The sequence below is a fragment of the Phoxinus phoxinus genome, assembly GCF_949152265.1.
Source record: "Phoxinus phoxinus genome assembly, chromosome: 20".
In the NCBI taxonomy this organism is placed as follows: Eukaryota; Metazoa; Chordata; class Actinopteri; order Cypriniformes; family Leuciscidae; genus Phoxinus; species Phoxinus phoxinus.
The window spans coordinates 19,735,910-19,756,170 of NC_136895.1; the positions used below are offsets into that span (position 1 = coordinate 19,735,910).

The following is a 20,261-nucleotide window of genomic DNA, read 5'->3' on the forward strand; positions in this document are numbered from 1 at the left end:
TTTAGTCAATTCATCTATTGCATGTATTGATACGTTTTTGCTGTTTGTTTCCTGTGACTGACCTCATTTTCTCTCCGCGCTGTGTGGAAATCATGCTAATGTATAATCTGTGGCTTTCAGGTCACGCTGAGGTTGTGCGTTTTCTTCTAGAAGCCTGTAAAGTGAACCCGGTGCCCAAGGACAGGTACGAATCGAAAAATCTACTAGCGTAGATCTTTGCGTTTTATTACGTAACCTACGTAACTTTAACGTAACCACTTAAACCGCCAAAATGTGAAAGAGATGTTACAAAAAGTAGTCCGTTGCAAAACAAATGTAGTTCTCAAGTCTGTATTTCATACCACTGTATTTCAATACATTTATGTGTACATTTATTATGTTTAACAACTAACCATTAATTTACTAGCAATAGCCTAATATCATTTATAAATCACTGGGACACTTTCTTCAGTAAAACAAAAAGTGTGTGGGTGGTGGTAAAAAAATATTTTGGACTTTACTTTTGTTTTTAACACTATCACAGGGGTTGTACTTTATATAGTACGTTTATAATACACATTTTATAAGTTATTAACATTAGTTATAAACTAATAATTAACCATTTTCACAGATTTGATTGATCTATGTTAATGTTAATACATATAAATTAGGTAGATCATAAACTAACAATGTTAAAGAATTGAACTTACCAAGTTTTTATACATACCACTTTTTTTCCCAATGCATTTGTGTCAATTTCTTGTGCTTAACTACCCATTCATTTACTAGCAATAAAAAAGTATTTTTTAGAAATTACAGATGGAACACTTTCTCCATTACAAAAATAAATATTTGTGGCAAGTAAAATATTTTGGACATTACTTTTATTTTTAACACACTATCACAGTGGTTGCAGTGAATATATTCATTATTTATCTTTTTTTTTTTTTAAATGAACTTACAGCAAAAAAAATAGTATGTTTTATTAAAATAAGTTTTACAATTATGTTAACATTAGTTAAGTTTATTAATTCAGTATAAACTAATAATGAACCTTTTTTTATCTAGCATTTATTTATTAATATTAATTAATAAATATAGATTGAAATAAAGCAGTATACAATTCGGTAACACTCAGTAAGTTTAACAATGTTTACAATAAGCCATTTACAATGGAAATTTACAGAGCAAGCGCACTGGAGGGTTTAAAAGCGAAATCTTGTTTTTTAAATGACATAAATCGAGTAAAATGTTTTATTTGTTTATCTATGAAGTTTAATTTAATGTCATGAACTGTTTATTTTGTTTGTGCTGTACATTCGCGCATTCGACTTCCATATTAGTTGTTTTGTTTCAATCAAAATGGCTTGGCGGTAACCAAACTTGGGGTTTGATCTCTGTACAGGTGGGGTAACACTCCCATGGAGGAGGCCATTCATTTTGGCCATCATGATGTCGTAACAATCCTGAAGGACTATCACAACACCTACAGCCCCAAGGAGAGCACCGCCGACACCGAAAAAGAGACCGCCGAGAAGAACCTGGACGGCCTGCTGTAGAGATGATGTGTCGAGTTAAAACACTTCACATTTTTCCCAGTGAGTCTGAGGTACTCTTTAAAAAGAAAACGTACAAAACGCGAGGAAAAAAAAAAGTGTTTGGTTCCTTTTACTTTGTTTTGTAATGTGTGTGTAACCTCCGTTAATATGGTAATTTAGTTTTATCGTAAACTCGGAGGAATGTAGTAGCGTCATAAAGGTCTTATTTAGATGTATATCCATGTAAACATACAATATAATTTCATATACTCAAAACAAGCATATATTTAAAGTGTATATGAACATTCATTTACAGTTTGAGAATCTTCATAGATGATGTCAAATAGATATTTTAGAAAAGATATCGTAAGAAACGGCAGCTTGACTGGAGAGGGTAGCATTGGGTGTGATGACATTTGGATTTATTTTTATATTTTTACCTTTTGCTTTTTCTTTATCCTCTAATTTAGTCTTAACTTGGTTCTAAATCAGCAGTAGTTCTTTATGCCTTTTTGATTGTGTATCATCTTGTGAATATGTTCCAAATATGACACTATTCTTTGAATGTCAAAAATAATTGCACTTTTTTTATTTCATTATTATATCTATTTATTTGTCTTTTAAAATATTTTTGCTAATTAAATTACAGTAACACTTGGTAAGTTTTTTTTTTTCAAGTACGTTTTATCAGTTTTACAATTTGTTAACATTAAATTAGGTATCATAATAATTATTTTTTGTTCAACATATTTTATGCTATTAATGTATAATTTATCATGTATTAGTAAAAGTAGTAATTAACAATGACCAGGATTAATAAATGCTGTAAAATTGATGCCTATACATAACTAATGTTAACAAATGAAAACTTATTGTAAAATGTTACCAAAATTACTTTAAAGCCCTAGAGGACCTCTTTGTTCATTGTACTATGGGAATTTCCTGTATTTTCCAAAACTATATCAATAACAAAAAAAATGTCAATACTTAGGTGTACTGTAAATCTTACGACTCGCCTAATGGATCATTATTTGGAAAGGTTTTACAAAAGACTTGTAATGTTTTAGGATCTGCAAAACTCCAGGATGTGGAAATGGATTTTGTCTCTGCAATTAGACAAACTGCAAGGAATTTACACTTTTAATAAGTCGTGGTCATGTGATTTTGTTTAGCTGTCATAGGGGAAAAAAGAACCAAGCAAAATGTGTAGATTTCCTGTTTTATTCTCAGTACATGGTGAAATGACAAGCAAGGTTGAAAGTTGAAAATAAACAAAAAAATTGCACTGGTATTAACACTGACTGCAATGTTCATAATGCAGTCTAAACATGTTGTGTAACTTTGAGAATATCTTTGGAAACAATAGGTCACATGTCTATAAGCACATGTTGTATGCGCACAAGCACACTGATTGTTTTCATGTAAATTTCGGGCGACGAAGAGGCGTGCGTATACTTGGAACCTCCAAAGCTCAGTCAGTCTCAATATGTGAATATTTTCTAGTGGGACACTATTATTGAAGTATTGTAAATGTGTTTTGTAGCGCGTGTGTGTGTGTGTGTGTGTGTGTGTGTGTACATGCTTAACTGGGAAATGTTATTTATTGTATAAAAAAAATTAAAAGCAACGACCAAAAGAACAGTGCAAACAAAAGTAGGTAATTGATCGTATTTCAATTTGTTCATTTCTATGTGTCGCACTTTAGTTGCTTTGTGTAATTTCTTCTGTTATGTTTTTCCAGCATTTGTTATTTACTGCTATGAATGTATTGCAATGTGTTGTGGAATTTCCCTTATTATTATTTAAAATCTATGTTCTAGATTGGTTCGGATTAAACGTCGAAGCTGATAACTATATTCCACACAAAAGAATACAAGATCAAAACAATAAAGACATTGAACACAGATTATTGTGTTTTGTTTTTTTTACTCATTTGTCTGGTGGTTCCATGTGGAAGATGATATATTTCGATTTTCAGACATCTGTACACAATATTAAAAAAAAATGATGCTTTCCAGGTATGCTCTCGCCAATGTATGTTGGGTGTATTTTCGTATTGTTGGTCTGTACCAAAAGTTTCTAAGGTGCGAATTTTGAAGGCGTTCCAAACTAAATGGATTTCCACCTACATTTTCTATGACGCCCAAAACAAATTAGACTGACAAATATTGCTCTGTAATTAAACAGCTACAATCCAGTGCAAAAAGTAGAAACAACAACATAAAGCACTTAATTGGACTTAATACTAATAAAGCACCTGAAAGTTTAGGAATTTCACATATATAGAAACAGTTTAGGAAAGTAAACCCATAACAGCTTAAACGATTTAATCAGACCTGAATCCCTACATGTCTTAGTCCTTTCTGGGTGAATCTTACAAAAACACATCCAGGTTTTGTTTGTTTTTAAACCCAAAATCTAACAGAAGAAAAGGAAGCCTATTTTAGGACAATTTGTTGCGTTCTTATTTTATGTGTTGCATAATTCATTTTTCATCACATTTCCCCTCCCATTCACATTGTGTTTTTCCTTCTTATAATGGATTTATTACTGTGATACACTAATCCCATTATATTCCAGTAAAAACTTTAGATTTTTTTTTTTATAAAATCAGCATAAATTAAAGGCAGTAAAAAAAACAACCCTGAGATGTAAATGTCTTTTTTTTTCACATCAAATCAATTAAATAAATGATTTGTTTGCATTCTTATAAAGAAAATTGTGGATTAAAATGAACAAATCTTAGTAGTCCTAAAAATGGGTTTAATTTTCTTTATAGAAAATATAGAATAAACAGTTTTTGTGAAATTCATCCGTCTAGCTTTCTCGTTCGCTCGTTTACTTTCTCGCCATTTGCGATCTTGTTTACTACTTGGCGCTACACTAAATGAAGTGCTATTAGTACGCAACTTCCCTGCCGTAAAAGTTGCTTTAGTTTTCTAGATTAAGTGCTGAGGTAACAGTAGCGTTACTATGGGGGTTAATTCTCTCCGTTTGGTTGTCTTTTTACTATAGTTGACAGGGTATACAGTGTTTTTTCAATCATTTCCTCAATGTTAGAATGAAAGAGAGAGGAATACCAAACCCAATGGCTACCCGAATTGCTCCCATTTCATTTAGCGCTATTAAAAACACAGAATGATGGAAACATTTCTACTTTTTCTGAGTCATCTGTCATCTTTCAGGTGACTTAAGAGATACTGAAGTCTGACGGCTGCGATAAAACAAACAAAAAAACAATATCAGCATCTCACTCTATGCAGTGCACAATTTATTAACTCAAGTCAAATTGATGATATGCATTTTATAGATTATAAAAAGGAATAGTAGTACTCTACCTCCAGTCGGATATCGTATCGGTTCTAGAATAAAGAGAAATGGAGAGAATAACTGCAGTTAATATTGAACCATTGGTTTAAAAGAATCTGTAAATATATAGATTATCATTTTACATACCACCTCCAGCTTCAGCTGGTCGAATACCTCAGGTGACATTGGCATGAGTGTGTCATTATATTCCTGTGGTTTCCTAAAATTCGAACACATTTAAACACACACACAAGAAATACATTAAAAAAATAAGTCATTATTTTAGCAATCCTGTTTGGTAGCTCAGAAATATGGAAGCTTGTTTCCACCATAGAATAAAACAGAAAAAGGCAATTGTGACTTAGTATCTCACAATAATGACTTTTTTGTCACAACTGTGTGATTATATCTCATAGAAATAGTCAGAATTGCGAGTTATAAACTCAAAATAACGAGTTATAAAGTCTGAATTGCGAAATATAAACTTGCAATTGCGAGTAAAAAGTCAGAATTTGAGATATAAAATCAGAATTGCGAGATACAAACTCGAAATTGCAAGAAAAATTCAGAGAAATAAAGCCTGAATTGAGAGGTATACAGTAAACAAAAATTCAGAATTGTGAGTTATAATATTAGAATTGCATAAACTTTGCAATTGCGAATAAAAAAAGTCAGATTTGCGAGTTATAAAGTATGAGTTGCGAGATATAAACATGCAATTCTGAGAAAAAAAGTCAGAATTACGAGTTATAAATTCGAAAATGCGAGAAATAGTCTGAATTGTAAGATATACAGTAAACTCGCAATTGCGAGTAAAAAGTCGCAATTACCTTCTTTTTTTTCTTTTTCTTTTTTGTGGCGGAAACAAACTTCTGCACAGAAATTACATTTGTAGGATTTATTGCTTTAAAGGTGATAGTTCACCCAAAAATGAAAATTAGCCCATGACTCACCCTCAAGTCATCCTAGGTGTATATGACATTCTTCTGTCAGACGAATACAATCAGAGGTATATTAAAAAATGTCCTGGCTCTTCCAAGCTTTATAATGGCAGTGAATGGCCGTATGTCTTTAGAAGTACATTAAAGCTATTCATGATTAAAGTGCTCGACGCGGCTCTGCGGGGGTTAATAAAGGCCTTCTGAAGTGAAGCGATGCGTTCGTGTAAGAAAAATATCCATATTTAAAACTTTTTTTTAGACTAAAATAACTAGTTTACGGCAGACGGCCATACATAGATTTACGGCAAAAGAGTAACACTTGAACTCGACGCACAACGTAATGACGAACGTGGTTGCACAGCCGTTTGTTTGAGCCGCCAGAGGCCTCAATTGCCGTCATTACGCAGTGTGTACATAATACGCATATAATACGTATATAATATATTTCTGATTGTATGCGTCTGAAAGAAGAATGTCATATACACCTAGGATGGCTTCAGGGTGAGTAAATCATGGGCTAATTTTCATTTTTGGGTGAACTATCCCTTTAACACTGACTCACATTTCAGAGATGGAGATGAGAGTGGTGCTGATGTATCCCTCGTCTGACTTCTTGTCGACATCCATTGGTTCTTGCTCTGGAGAAACAAAAGACGAAGAAAGAGTAAGAATTTCATTTACACGTTTTTAATACATTTATTGGGATTTTTTTTTTACAATGGGTTTCTTACTCTCGGTAGGTTTGGAATAGTATTTTTTGAAGGCGTCGTCTTTGGGTAAATTGGGATGGAGGAAGCGCAGAGGGTTTTCTGGGACGTTGTCGGCGGCCATCACGCGATAGTTTCGAATAATGTCGGGAAGTGAGACGGCGGAGAGTTCCCTCTTCGTGTAGGGCTCCACCGAGCGAATCTGCGGCTCTTCTAAACCAACACAAAGCCAAACACAGTAATGAACAATGCATTTACTAAAACGGATAAAACAGAAAGTTTAAGCGAAATCTAAATGTTGACGTTTTGATATCAAGACCAAAGAAAAAACCTTTAGTTTATTTGCTTTCATTTAATCGTTTATTGTTCCACAGCATGTCTCACCGTTTGAGTCATGTTCGATCCAGCTGAACGTGATTGCTCCGTCGCGGTTGCTCTCACTGAAGCGCAACAGAAACGTCCCGGGAGCTTTGTCATACAGCAGAGCTTTAGTACGGTCCTTGGTCACAAACCCCATTATACACCTGTGAGAGATGGACAGTGTTAAAGCAATGTTCCCGCTTGGCCAATAGACTCCCAATGTGCCAGACTTCCAAAGTTTATGAACTTGTTCCCCGCCGTTGACTGAAATGTATTTACTGAAGTTATTTATTTGCAGTAAGTATGTTTTGCCAAAGCAACATTTATAATTTTCGTTCAAAGTTCTTCATCAAATATTTATATTTTAAGTTTTCATTTTAATTTTAGTTACATTTTTAGTAAACTGTTATGTGATATTTATCATATTTATTAGCTTTTGTTGTTTTTAAATATTACTATTTCATTCCGGTTAGTAATTTTAGTGCTTCAACTTAAACTTTTAAAAGTTATTTGCCAAGGTAACATTTCTAATTTAAGTTTAGTTTAGTTTAGTCTAGTATTTTTCTTGTGTGCTTCTGTCGTCGTATTTTTTTTTTTTTTCATTTTGTGCAAATATTACTATTTAGTTCATTTTTTATTTCAGTTTTAGTTTTTAATAATTTCCAGTGATTCAACTTCTTTCAGTTTAGTTGGCAAGGCAAAATTTCTCATTTTCATTTACTTTCAGTTTTTTATCTAATATTTATATTTCAGCTTTATTTAACTTTTTTTTTTAAGTTAATAGATTTAGTTCTAGTTAACGATAATGATCCTGGTATGTGAAATATGGTACCGTAGATGTCCAAAATGGTCACGTTAGTTAACTGGTCTACCTGGTTGATCTTAACCCCAACAGCATGTGATCAAGGTCTGATAATGTGATTCTAGCAGAAGTTTTATAATCCAAACATCTGAATTCTTACCCATCATCCCACAGACTCAGCAGGTGTCTCTTTATAAGATCCAAAATGGCTTCAATCCACAACCAGAAGGTGAAGTTCTTCTCACTGCCAGACTACATCATACACAAGACTCAAATCACTTTTAACAATCATGGGTAACACAACTAGGGTGCTCAATTTAGAAGTTCGACCCAACGGCTAAACGAATAAGAACATAGCATCGAGACCAACCTTACAGAATCTATTCCAAGGAATCTGAGCTTCAGGATCCATCACCGCTTTAGGACCTGTGGGGCAAAGTTCACAAGCTTGTGCATTTAGTTCATCCGTTCCAACAGAATCAGCTACTCAATGGCAGACAAGTAGCTATCAGACTCACCCAGCAGTTTAGTTCCCAGCATGCTCAACTGTTCTTGATTAAGACCTCTTTTGGTGATGGAGGAGAACTGCCAGCTCAGCACCTCCGATAGATGACCCCAAGTGGCTGAAGGAGGAGTGACGAAGAACGAAAGGTTCTGGAAAAGAAACGGCAGGTCAGAACATGTGCGAACACGTCCTGCAATCTGTTTTGTGTTGACGTAAGTAGAGCTCATTTCTACTGCTGAAACTTTTCAAGAACATGAGCGTTGAAGACTTATCTTTGAATTTGCTTTTATTTTTATAATTTCATTTTTACATTTTGTTGAATTTTTTGTATTTTTTAGTGCTTTTGTTCTATTTAGGTTCATTTTTATTTCAGTTTTAGTTTTTTATTTATTTTCAGTTAGTAATTTTAGTGCTTAAACTTAAACTTAAGTTATTTGCCAAGGCAAAATTTATACAAAACACATAACCAACACAACAAAATTACTATTTAGATTTAATTTATTTTATTTCAGTTTTCATTTATTTCCAGTTAGTAATTTTAGTGCTTCAACTTGAACTTATTTTAATTATTTGCCAAGGCACATTTGCGTTAAAATTTATTTACATTTACTATTTATATTTTCCGTTTTAATTTTAGTTGAAGTAATTTTTGTTATGTGCTTTTGTAATTTTATGTTCTTTTTAAAAATATTCCTATTTAGGTTTCATTTATTTTACTTTTTTTTTTATTTCCAGTTAGTAATTTTAGTACTTCAATGCATTTCAGTTGTTTTTAAAGGCAAACATTTCTCTCTTTTTTTTAAGTTTAAATTTTTCATCTAATGTTTAATTTTTTGTTTTCATTGAGTGAGTAATTTTGTTATGTGCTTTTGTCGTTTTTATTCATTTTTGTTCTTTTCTATTTAATTTACTTTATTTCAATTTTGGTTTTAGTTCAGTTTTAGTTTTTATTTATATCCACTTAGTAATTTTAGCGCTTCAACTAAACATATTTCAGTTATTTGCCGAGGCAAAATTTCTATAAATTTTGTTTAGTTTCATAATTCATATTTTTTCAGTTTACATTTTCATTTATTTCATTTTGTCCTAAATCTGTCATGTGAATAACATTGGTGTTACCTTTGGTTCAGAGGTCAGCATGTTGTACCACATGATGGAGGCCCATCCACTGGGTAGCTGACTGACGTTGGAGATCACGACTATGGGCAGAGATGTAGCCTGAAGATGGAGAGAGAGAAGAAAGTTGATGATGTTCATGATTTGGTGATGTTTATGTTTTGAACTCTGTTCTTTTGAAGGATCTTCTGACCTCAAAGTTCATGACCAGTCCAGACCAGCAAAGCTCAGCCTCAAAGGCGATGGAGTGAAGTTCCTCCGTGACGATCAGAGGGCCCTGCCGAACATTTAACAAACAGTTTAGCCAAAAAAAAAAGTTCAAACAGGTTTTAAAATTTGAACACGCAGAAGCTCAAAATGAGATTAAGAGCTACAGCAGCTTGAATTTATGTGTCTTTCTTACACAGATCGATCGCGTGACTTCAGAAAACGTGGAAAATAGAACACAAGAGTTATGGATGATACTTCATGATGTGATTTTTGGAGCTTTTCCACAGAAGAAAGAAAGTCATACAGCTTTGGAAAGACATGAAGGAGTAAAGGACAGATTTATGTGAACCCCTCAGTGACAAACCATCACTGAAGAAAAGTCACACAGAAAAGTATTTTGGACAATCTTAAGAAGTATACAATCAATGTTTGGGCTCAGTCATTTATAAGCAATGAATTACTTTTATTCAGCAAGGACGCATTCAAATGATCAAAAGTAACAGTAAAGACATTTAGAATCTTACAAAAGATTTCTATTTAATTCAGCTTTGATCACAAGAACACATTACATTTTAATATATACGGTTAATTTATATTGTAAAAATATTTCTGTAATCTTTTTTATCAAATAAATGCAGCTTTTTTTGTGAACATCAGCGACTTAAGCATTACTAAAAATCATATCGAGCTTAAGCTTTTTAACGGTAGTGTAAAGACCGAACCCTCACCTCACTAGTTCTGTTTCCGGTAACTTTCTTCTCTTTCAGTTGCTGTGAAATAAAACGAATATTGTTACTATTACTTATTTGACTGTATTATACTTTTTAAACTGGAGAAACAGTATCATTTGCTCTTTTGTTTTTCTTTTCACTTTACCAGATGACGGAATTCTGCAGCCATTCCATTGGATTCCTCCATGTTCATCACCTTCATGGCCGTTCCCAAGATGTTGAACATCCGAAACCTAAAATAGAAACATAGCTAAGTAAGCAGAGCAATATTAAAGGGATAGGTCACCCAAAAATGAACATTTTGTCATCATTTACTCATCCCTATGTTGTTCCAAACCTGTATGAGTTTCTTTCTTCTGCTGAACACAAAAGAAGAGATTTTAAAGAAAGTTGGTAATCAAACAGTAGACGGCACCCATTGACTTCCATAATAGGAAATATGAATAGAAATAGAAAATCTTAAAAGACCAAACTTTAATCTTTCCAAACTCATACAAGTTTGGATCAACATAAGGGTAAGTAAATGTTGAAAGAATTTTGGGTGAACTATCCCTTTAATTCAAGTGGGATTCAACAAATTTTAAAAGAACTGAATTTAAGGAACAACTCAGCAAAAAAGATTCTGTCATTATTAAATGTTGTTGTTTTTCCAAGACATTTTAAAATAATATCATATTTTATGTTCCACAAAAAACAACAACACACACAGCAATGACATGAGGGTGAGTAAATGATGACAGATCTTAATTTTTAGTGTAACTGTCCCTTTAATATGGTATGCAAAGGAAATTACGTAAGACACACCCTTTCCGTTTCTCAACGATATCCCTGGAAGACAAAAAGAGACACGTGTTAACACAAGAACATATGAAATGTTGTTTTTTCTGAATGTATGTTAAGCTAAAAATGTATAATGAGCTAAAAATGCATGAATAAATGAAGTAATCTGAAGGCAAAAGAATCTATCTATGAATTAAAGTTAAGACAAAGTTTGCAAAACACTTACTTATCAAAATGGACTTTCACTCGAACAGTGTGGTTGAATTCCTGAAGTTTTATGAGCAGCCTGGAGCACAAAAAATTTGATTCATCATCTGATCATTATCTGGCTTCTACTCCCAGAGAAGTGTGAATCATCTGCCGTGTGTTTGAAGTTACCGTAATTTGAGAGTGAACAGAACACCCGTCTTCAGCACCAAAGGTCTCTGCAGTTGGGTCGGCATGCATGGCTGTCTCTCGACTACCAAGGAGCTGAAAACACGCAAACCAAAATTATTAATTGTCAGCGACACATATCAGCAGTGATGCAAAGGAAACCGATATACTTCAAGCAAAATCGAAGAAAACCTACAGAAAAAAAGTTTAATATTCATAGTTTAGCACATTTCAAGACTAAAATCAAGTGGGGGTTTTTCCTCTAGCTGCACTTCTCCTCGGAATAACCCACCGACCAATCAGCTGTGCATCTTGACATCATAGTAGATGAGTTTCGTGGTTTTCTGCTTTATTTTCTTAAACTTCAAACGAAATCGAAGAACTAACAGGTGTGAAGTAACTTTGAACAAACTTTGTTTTGGACTGATTTTGTTTTGAGTTCAGTTCCAGAAAAGTTTTCTCCAGCTGGTGAACACCTTCGAACTACCATTGGTCCGTGAACGGTTATGTAATAAGTGGGTGTGGCTCTGAGGCCACGCCTTCTTTAACATGGTAATATTCCACGATTAAGGCATTTCGGCGAAGAACCGAAGTATATCGCCGTGAGTATATCGGGGCCTAAAAAAAAGCAAAGGAGTGCTCTTACCTTGTGATTAAAGTTTTGAGGTGGACCATGATCCTGTCCTCCAGGTTGCTTTTGCTGACGGTGATGGGATCGGTGTCGTATGTGAACTTCTGCTCCAGCTCCAGAAGTTTCTTGAGCTGCTGCCTGAGCTGAAGCAGAGATTCTGCGATAGAGGTAAACCTGAGGGGGAAAAACGAACAGAACTCAATAACATATGACTCAAAGTGCGAGCCATGATTTTGTAAGGCACCGCCACATAAAGGTCCACTGACAATAGTTGCAAAATTATCAATATTTATATTTAATACCGTCAATATTTCAGCGTTGAAAAGGTCCATAAAATTTGCCATGCAAAAAAAAGGTTGTCTATCGTCAACAGCGTAACGATGTATGGAGATCTACTCACACAGACGTCACTTTCAAACCAAGCAGTTTTCTGTTGGTTAGTGCAGAAAAGTCGCACGACCAATTTAAACCTGTTGCGAAATCTGTCAGGAAATCTTTCGCCCTCAGGCAAATTTCCCATTTGTCGGATTCCTATTGAAATGAAAGGATTTTGTCTGCGAAATTAAGCATTCCACAGTAACCGCACCACTATTGCTATTCGTAATCAACAGTACACAAAATGTGTAAAAATACATAATTGTACATTCAAAATTTGTAATTATGATCGATACTTGGGATTATTCGACACCCTAGAACAGTGGTTTTCAAAGTGGGTTTTTTTTGAAAATGTGAAATTTTTCAGCAATTTGAAAAAAAATTTTTGAAAAAAAAATATTATTATGAGAATTGTTATGAAATAGCATTATAATTATTTGTTGCATAGCCTATCTAAACATTATACTTTTAATGCTAATCTTTTAGAGATTAGGCGACCGGCCAATCAGTCCGACATATATGCCAATTTTATGCCGGTCAAATGCACTCAGGCGCTGCATGATTAACATCGCGCAACATCAGCATCACATGTGCACACGGAACGCACATGTAGGAAACCTCGTGAATTACGGCCGTTTCACACCGCAAGCGCGAGCAACGCGTGAGCAGCGCGTATTAATCAATGAGTGCATTCACACCGCGAGCAGCAGCAGCGAATCGCGGGTTTTGTTGCGCTGCTCACGCTCAATTAAAGTGAAAGCACACTGTTGATGGACAAAATAAATATAATTTCACACAAAAATGCACGTCTAGTGTGTTTTAACAAGAACTGGAGTAGGCAGAAAAGAAAATGAAGACTCGAAAATATAGATATATTTATGAAATTTACCCATTTAAACTTGTTTTTATTATTCAGTTTGGGTAAAAGTATATGGTGTTTAATAAAAAAGAAAAAAAAGAAAATAAGTATTTGTGTGTGCTGTAAAGTGGTTAGAAAAATAAAATCGGAATCGGCTAAAATCTGTATCGGCAGTTCAAACTCAATGAAAAATCGGAATCAGCCTAGAAAATTGTAATCGGTGCATCTCTATAATCTTTCTGATTGGCTGGTATCAAACACCATCACATAATCTGATGTTAACAGATGTTTTATTTATTTCTACATTTGCCGTAGTATTGTCGATGGGTTCAATAACACATCCTGCAAAAGGGGGGCCTTGGCCAGAACCTCGTGGTATTTGGGGGCCTTGTCATGGAAAAGTTTGGGAACCCCTGCCCTAGAACTACGAGAGTTGGTCGTTATGACATTCTGATCATTCTGGTTTAAACGCAACACATTTCCATCACGCTGTGAAGCTCCGCCCACAGCGAAATCTTACTGGTCCACAATCTCCCTCCACATACCTGCATATATAAACATCAAATGTGTTGCTTCGTGCGGCATTCAAATTAATGGGTCGCTTTTTTTATTAGGACGAATGAAAAATTCCGTCAAGTGTTTTATCTAACAAACTAATCTGCATATGATTTTTATCATGTGATTCTTGATAATTAATTTGTATGGAAAATACTGGTAGGTGTAATATTCATAGTTAAGTACATTAGACTTTTCCTACAGATGTGCTTCTCCAGACCAATTTTCTGTAAGCTTACAACTTGAGATCATTGTTGATGACTTAAAAAATGTGAAATAAAAAAATTTATTTCACATTTTAGAACAACAAAACAACTTGCATATATTGCTACTCCATATGTTTATAAAAAAAAATATGAATTGTGGTTTGCATTTGTTACCAGTTTTGCAGCTGGTCCAAGCAGACATTGCTCAGCCCACCGATGCAAGCCATCTGTTGTCGGTGCCTCCAATCGGCCAGTTCTGTTGAGATCAGCTCAAAGATCACCGGATCTATAAGGTTCGACACCTCTGACATCTGACTAATCACGTTCTACATGGACACAAACACACACAGAGTTGGACGCAGCGGCTTCTTTTCGCTAACAAAAGTAAAGGCCGATGGATCTCAAATGTTCTCACCTCTCTTGTGTTGTGGAGTTTCATAAACATGGCGTGGATGGTCAGTCTCTCCCGATTCAGGTCTTCCACCGAAATGGTCCCGTTGAGTTCCTCTGTTAAACAGACGTACAAGCAATACTGAGTTTCAGTACTTGTGGAAAAACAGCTAGTTTTGAATTAAGATCTGGTCACTTTTATTATTGTTTGTTGAATTTTTGCAATCAAAATAAGCAATATTGAGTGTACTTCTCGTGAAAAAAATAGCTAGTTCTGGCTTAAGGCGCGGTCACATTTACCGTTATTCAGCAAATTCCCGCTGTCGAAATCCACACGATTGGGAATTTTGCGTGAAGGCGAAAGACAGATAACAAATTCAATTTGGTCAAGCGAATTCTCTGCACTGACCAACAGAAAGCTGCTTGGTTTCAAAGTGACTTCTTTTGTAAATATACATCACTACACTGCTGACGATTTTTTTGCTTGTGTGCTGCACAAGTCCTCAAAAGTGAAGCCATAGCATTTTTTCGCCCCCCTGGTGGCTGGCTGCAGTATAGGTCTTAAACCCGCCCTCTCCATGTAATCGAATGGGACGCGAGCCAAACTAAAAAACACTTCAATGACAAAAATTCCCAAAGATGGTTTCTGTTATTCTAGGTAGTTCTTATCACGCAGACGTATGTGCAATGTTCATTTTCCAAGTAAGTTTGGTTTTAGTTATTATTAGATGCTATAAAAATAAAGAGTGTAACGTCATTATTGACAGCTGTGCTTGCGAATGAGTTTGCGGGAGCGGGACCTTAATACCGCAGCTTGATACTGCGCAGTCTCGGGCTCCGAATAACATAATTGGCAAAGACCGCAAGTTATTTTTTTTTATTTTTTTTTTACTTTATTTAAACAGGGACAATGCAAAATATACATTAACCTTAAAAAGGAGAGATGCATTTTACCAGGTTGTAGCACTTGTGCTAATTTTTTACCTGTAGTTCCATTTTTCTACAGTGGAAAGAAGGGGAGACACGCTGTCCATCTTTTTTTTTTACAGTCTATGGACCACACGTTTAATCAAGCTCTTTTCGACTACAAAGAAAGCATTTTTTAATCCCGTTACCTCTGCTTTGATGAGTTTTGCTCTTGAAGTCGTATTCGTCTTGCAGATCTTCCAGATTTTTGATGATCTGCTCGGTGTCCTAATCAGAAAAAGAAAAAGAAAAAGATGTCTCATACGACTTGACTAGGAGAATTACACATATCATAACATTTTAATCGATGGTCCACTTTGGACATTCTTCTAACTATAAGTAACTTTGCAACTACATGCCAACCGACTATCGTTAGAGTATTAGTAGACTGTCTGCTTAATATTTGCTAGCACTTTATTTTGATGCTCCCCCAACAGACATTCAGACATTCTACTGACTATCAGTAACTTTGAAACTACGTCAACTTATTCTACTAACCTAACAGTCTAATATTCTAATGAGAGTTAGTTGACATGTAGTTGCAAAGTTAGTTATAGTTAGAAAATAAAGTCTAATCTTTTAATTGCGACAAGATTTTTTGTGTGTATACATCACCTGTACTTTATTCTTTATTTCTTTCACCCTTCCGTCCATTTCTCGATGTTTCTCCACGATCATGTCGTTTTGGGTGCTATCGGTTCGATTCTGCAACGAAATACTAATTACTAACTTCATATCATTAAATAGAAAAGGGCAGCTTGAAAAAATATTGCGAAATATCTCCTTTTGTGTTTTACAGATGCAGGTTTGCAGTAAATAAATTTTTGTTTTTGGTTAAACTGTTCCTCTAATAATGGAACTTCACACCTACAAAAGAGATCTAAATGTCATATTGACTTAAAATATATTTAAATCTAAGGTTTAGGTGTGTGGAGATCAATGGCTGTCATTTATGAATTACTGACCTCTGACATTTGGGCAGAGGCCAAAATCTTCCTTTCTTCGCTAAGGTTCCTACTGATGATCATAGCCATGGAAACAGGATTGTCTTGGAAGAGGTTCTGGAAAACAAGGTTCAAATTAACTAAAAGTGACACCACACTAAAAGGAAATGGTCATGTAGCCAGTTGCAGTCAGTCACCTGCAAGTTCCTCTTGATCTTGCGGATGTTGTGCTGGTTCAGGAAGTCTTTCTCCATCGCGAAGCGGCTGTGTTGGTGATCTAACTGGGTCAAAAGATCATGAAACCTCACGGTGGCCAGGGACTCGTTCTCCACATTGGCAACATGCTCCCTTTGGGGAATGAAGAACAGAGGATTTACGTCAACTAAAGTTGAGACTGGTTTGAATTCCATTCCTATATTTGTACCTATATAATCCCTCTTATTGGGATGACAAATAAAATAAGAAAGTAAAGATGTTTACAGTATGATGTAAAGGACATATTAAATAGTTAGTAGTGATCACTGCTACACTTTGTTTAGCAATAATAACTGCAGTTAAGTAATTGTATATGTTGTGCTGACTCTTATTTGTCTTCTTAAACAACTGATACGGTAGCATTAACCTCTCTGTTGCCCCCACCAGCTCTGGAGGACCCATGGTTCCTTTATATAATGGAAGATTGATCGGTACCGCAGATTGATCCGCAGATTGATCGGTAGGGTTGGGAATCGAAAATTTATTCTACTTCTGAAATCGGATAGTTAAAGGTGCAGTAGGCGATTTCTAAGAAAAACTGCTTGAAAGTGGATCGGACCGAGCACTAAAACACACTTGTAGCCAATCAGCAGTAAGGGGCGTATACACTCATAAGGAGGTGCCTGTTTCGTGAATTTGGGGGCAGAGCTATCAAGACAGGGGCGAGATCCTTTTGGGCAAGGGCGTGTTTGTTTTGGTGATTTCAAATCGCTTACTGCACCTTTAAAGGGTAACTAAACCCTAAAACAACTTTTTTTAGTTAATGATCTGTAAGACTGGGGCTTTATTAGTGCGGCTCATTGATTCAAGTCATTTTTTTGACATTTGGGTATAAAGTGTTTTAATTCTACAATATATGGTGTAAAAACGTCTGAGTGCTGCCCTCTTCAGGTGGAACCGTGGCTACTGCAGTTGAATTTTCCTATTGGCAGTTGTGGTACCCTGTGATGTAAGAGGGTACCAGCTAACCCCGCTCTTGCCTACAGAGAGATACGTCTCAGGTGCACGCCCCCCCTGCACTGGGCTCTGCCCACTTTTCCAGCATTTTTCAAATATTGCCAGTGGGTGGAGTCAGGCTCTGACCAGGGGTTTAGTTACCCTTTAAGGTCAGGAATCGGATACTTGTCAAAATTAACATTTCAATTCCTCTTATCGATTCCTGTGTGCGCCTGTTAATGTGGTTTTAAACCATTCAAGTGCAATAAGACGAGAAAGAGATCTCAATTTGGCAATCGCGCTCTGTTTTCTGTGCTGGGCACATCCAGAGTGTGCGCGCAAAAAGCCGCCTCTCGTATAGTGCACGTATAGTGAATTGAGGTCTCTTTCACGCCTTCTTGTGCTTGAAGCCTTGAACAGACAAATTTATGTCAAAATATCCTCGTAAACACAGTCAGTTATGTCTTAAGTGAACGTAAACAGATGAGAAAGAAAGCGCATGTGTTACAGTATAACCTATTGGATCTGTGCAGTCTTGAGGTCTTAAAGTGACAGCAGCCTAATAAACCTAAACCTGGTGGTTGAGGAGATTCCCCCTTCCATATGTAAAGCGCTTTGAGTGCAGAGAAAAGCACCATATAAATGTAATGAATTAATATTATTATTAAACATGCTGCCGTCTGTCATTACTGGTAATCAAAGAACAAAAGACAAGAGAAAGAAAATCACTCACTGATCTTGACTAAATAACTTTTGTAACTTCAATAAGGATTATTGTATTGTATGTTTTTGGTCATGGTGTTCAGCTGCAACAGAACGTTTTGCAAAATGACAGAATAAATGTTTGATATCTAAATGTTTGCATTTTTTATTTTAAACAATATGGCAATCAAAACTGGTCATCAATAAGAATCAAAATAATTTATTTACATTTTATAAGGTCTTTTCTTTTCTTTCTTTACTTTTATTTGTCTATTCTTTTTTTGTTTTAGGGCTTTTTGGTCGATATGTGTATTTTGTAAAAATGTCTGTATGCATTCCTGGCTGCAATAAAAACAATAAAATAAAATAACAATCAACAGGTTGCCTACTCTAGTTTAGCATTATTATACTTGCAGGAGATTGTGGTTATGTGTTTGATATGGTTATAAAGCTAAAGAAGGTACAAATCTTTCATCCACACCAGTCGTGGCTTTCTATCCAGCTGCTGAGGTACTGCCGGATGGCCATTGGAAAGTTGTCATCATACAGTTGGTCGACCTGTTCCAAAAACTTTGAATCAAGTTGTTGAAGCTCCAACCACTGACTCATTTCTGCAACTCTGTGGGCTGAGAGGTAAAATAAATGAAGATGGTAAAGGCCACAGTGAATAGCTGACTGCATAATCAAGATTTTCTTGCAGAAATCAAAGAAAATGAAGGCGGAAGACAGCAGACATACAAACTGTGCGTGCAAAGGATATCTTTGCAAGATAAGGAGATTTCAATTTAGACAAAGGACATTTTGAGGTTTTTGGGCTGTGTGTGTTTCTAACCTAGTAGCTACTAACAGATTTGCCTAAACATTTTGCAAGAAAGATATGTAAAAAATGAAGTAGTAAATAATATTTATTTATTATTAAAATGTTTTCAAAGTTTTAGTCTATGGCAGGTATAGTTTAAAAATAGTACAATAAGAATAGGCATTAGTTTGAATATGCATGCTTATTTATGTCTTGAACATTAGTGTTGTCAAAAAGACTAAGTACGATTTAAATTATAATTAATATTTGTTTTAAAGATGTGCCCTCGATCATGTGAGTGTAGGGTATGATTTGACAGTATTGTTTTTGTATAAATATATTTTTAGAGGCTTAATATAAATACAATAGACGTCTATCATTCTGATAGCTTGGGTAAACGTGAGTGGTCGGGTGCATGTATGAGGGGGGTGGGTGTGTGTGTGTGTGTGTGTTTTAAAAGCTCAGCAAATTTTATCCTTCGACCTTCGGTATAAATTGGAATCAATCCATGATAATAATAGTAGTAGTAGTAATAATATATTTATATTGAAAGATATCATTGTTTTAGCATAACAGAATCGCATCAACACATAATAGCATGATATTGTGTTGCCTGCATTCGGACCACATGTAAATAGCTCCGTTTACATATGGCCTTGTGTGTATAAAGGTCTTTTATGTGTTTTTCCATTGCTTTCTTAATAGTAAAATCCTCAAATAACATGTGAAATCTTAGGATTACACGCATATACAGGAATACCACGAAGTAATCAAACGTGAGATCAAACTTCCTGTAAGTTACCGTTAATTTGTCAGCAGAAAAATCATGAATGCGGAAATTAAAGTTATTATTTTGTTACTCACCCCCAAATGTTCTCCAAATACGGTTAAAGTAAGAATCCGCAGATATATGTTTGATGTGTCTTCTATAGCAGCAGAAAAATACGGAAGTACAGGCAAGTTCCCTGTTATTGACGATTTGTTATTGAATTTAGTCTTTCCAGTAATGTCCGACTTTTTCTGCGCGAGTAGCACGCGTGTGTGTGTTTGAGTGAAAGCTAGATCAACCAATCAGAGAGCAAAGTGTTGTTTGTTACATGCGCCGTAGCCTATCAGCGCGTCCTGCTGTCCTTAATGACGCAACTGGAATTTTGGACCAGCGTTGTAGCACAGCCCACGTGATTTATAAGAAACTGAAACTGCGTAGTACACTAGAGAAAGATGCTTATTTCATCCCTACGTAAAAACTGTAGGATAGTTGCATGTTATGATCTGCTTTATAGTGTTTTA

The 20,261-nt window shown here is 35.2% G+C and overlaps 2 protein-coding genes across 3 annotated transcripts in view; one reads left to right on the plus strand and one right to left on the minus strand.

Annotated features, from left to right (window-relative positions):
- glsa (glutaminase a) overlaps window positions 1-2,736 on the plus strand; it is an 18,814-nt gene extending 16,078 nt beyond the window's left edge. For both annotated transcript variants that reach the window (XM_079592450.1, XM_079592451.1), the window contains exons 17-18: window positions 121-184; window positions 1,385-2,736. In XM_079592450.1, the coding sequence (XP_079448576.1) occupies window positions 121-184; window positions 1,385-1,538 (218 nt within the window). In that variant the 3' untranslated portion in view covers window positions 1,539-2,736. The remainder of the gene's footprint in view (window positions 1-120; window positions 185-1,384) is intronic.
- On the minus strand, window positions 2,720-20,130 carry stat1a (signal transducer and activator of transcription 1a). The gene is made up of 25 exons (XM_079592449.1): window positions 19,836-20,130; window positions 18,654-18,798; window positions 16,477-16,627; window positions 16,301-16,396; window positions 15,951-16,040; window positions 15,485-15,563; window positions 14,395-14,486; window positions 14,154-14,305; window positions 12,000-12,158; window positions 11,357-11,449; window positions 11,205-11,264; window positions 11,003-11,026; window positions 10,344-10,431; window positions 10,196-10,237; window positions 9,451-9,534; window positions 9,261-9,359; window positions 8,155-8,290; window positions 8,007-8,062; window positions 7,797-7,888; window positions 6,859-6,998; window positions 6,499-6,687; window positions 6,330-6,405; window positions 4,974-5,046; window positions 4,856-4,879; window positions 2,720-4,731 (listed from the first exon to the last, which is right to left on the minus strand). Exons 2-25 carry the CDS (start codon window positions 18,779-18,781, stop codon window positions 4,708-4,710), a joined length of 2,247 nt encoding a protein of 748 aa, XP_079448575.1. The 5' UTR covers window positions 18,782-18,798; window positions 19,836-20,130; the 3' UTR covers window positions 2,720-4,707.
- Window positions 20,131-20,261: the final 131 nt, after the last annotated feature.

Excerpts from the sequence above, each read along its gene's own strand:
- stat1a (XM_079592449.1), bottom strand. The coding sequence starts at position 18,781 with ATGAGTCAGTGGTTGGAGCTTCAACAACTTGATTCAAAGTTTTTGGAA. Across the intron at positions 16,397-16,476 it reads AGATCAAGAGGAACTTGCAG|AACCTCTTCCAAGACAATCC; the intron begins GTGACTGACTGC and ends CTTGTTTTCCAG. Across the intron at positions 6,999-7,796 it reads CTGAGTCTGTGGGATGATGG|GTGTATAATGGGGTTTGTGA; the intron begins GTAAGAATTCAG and ends CATCTCTCACAG.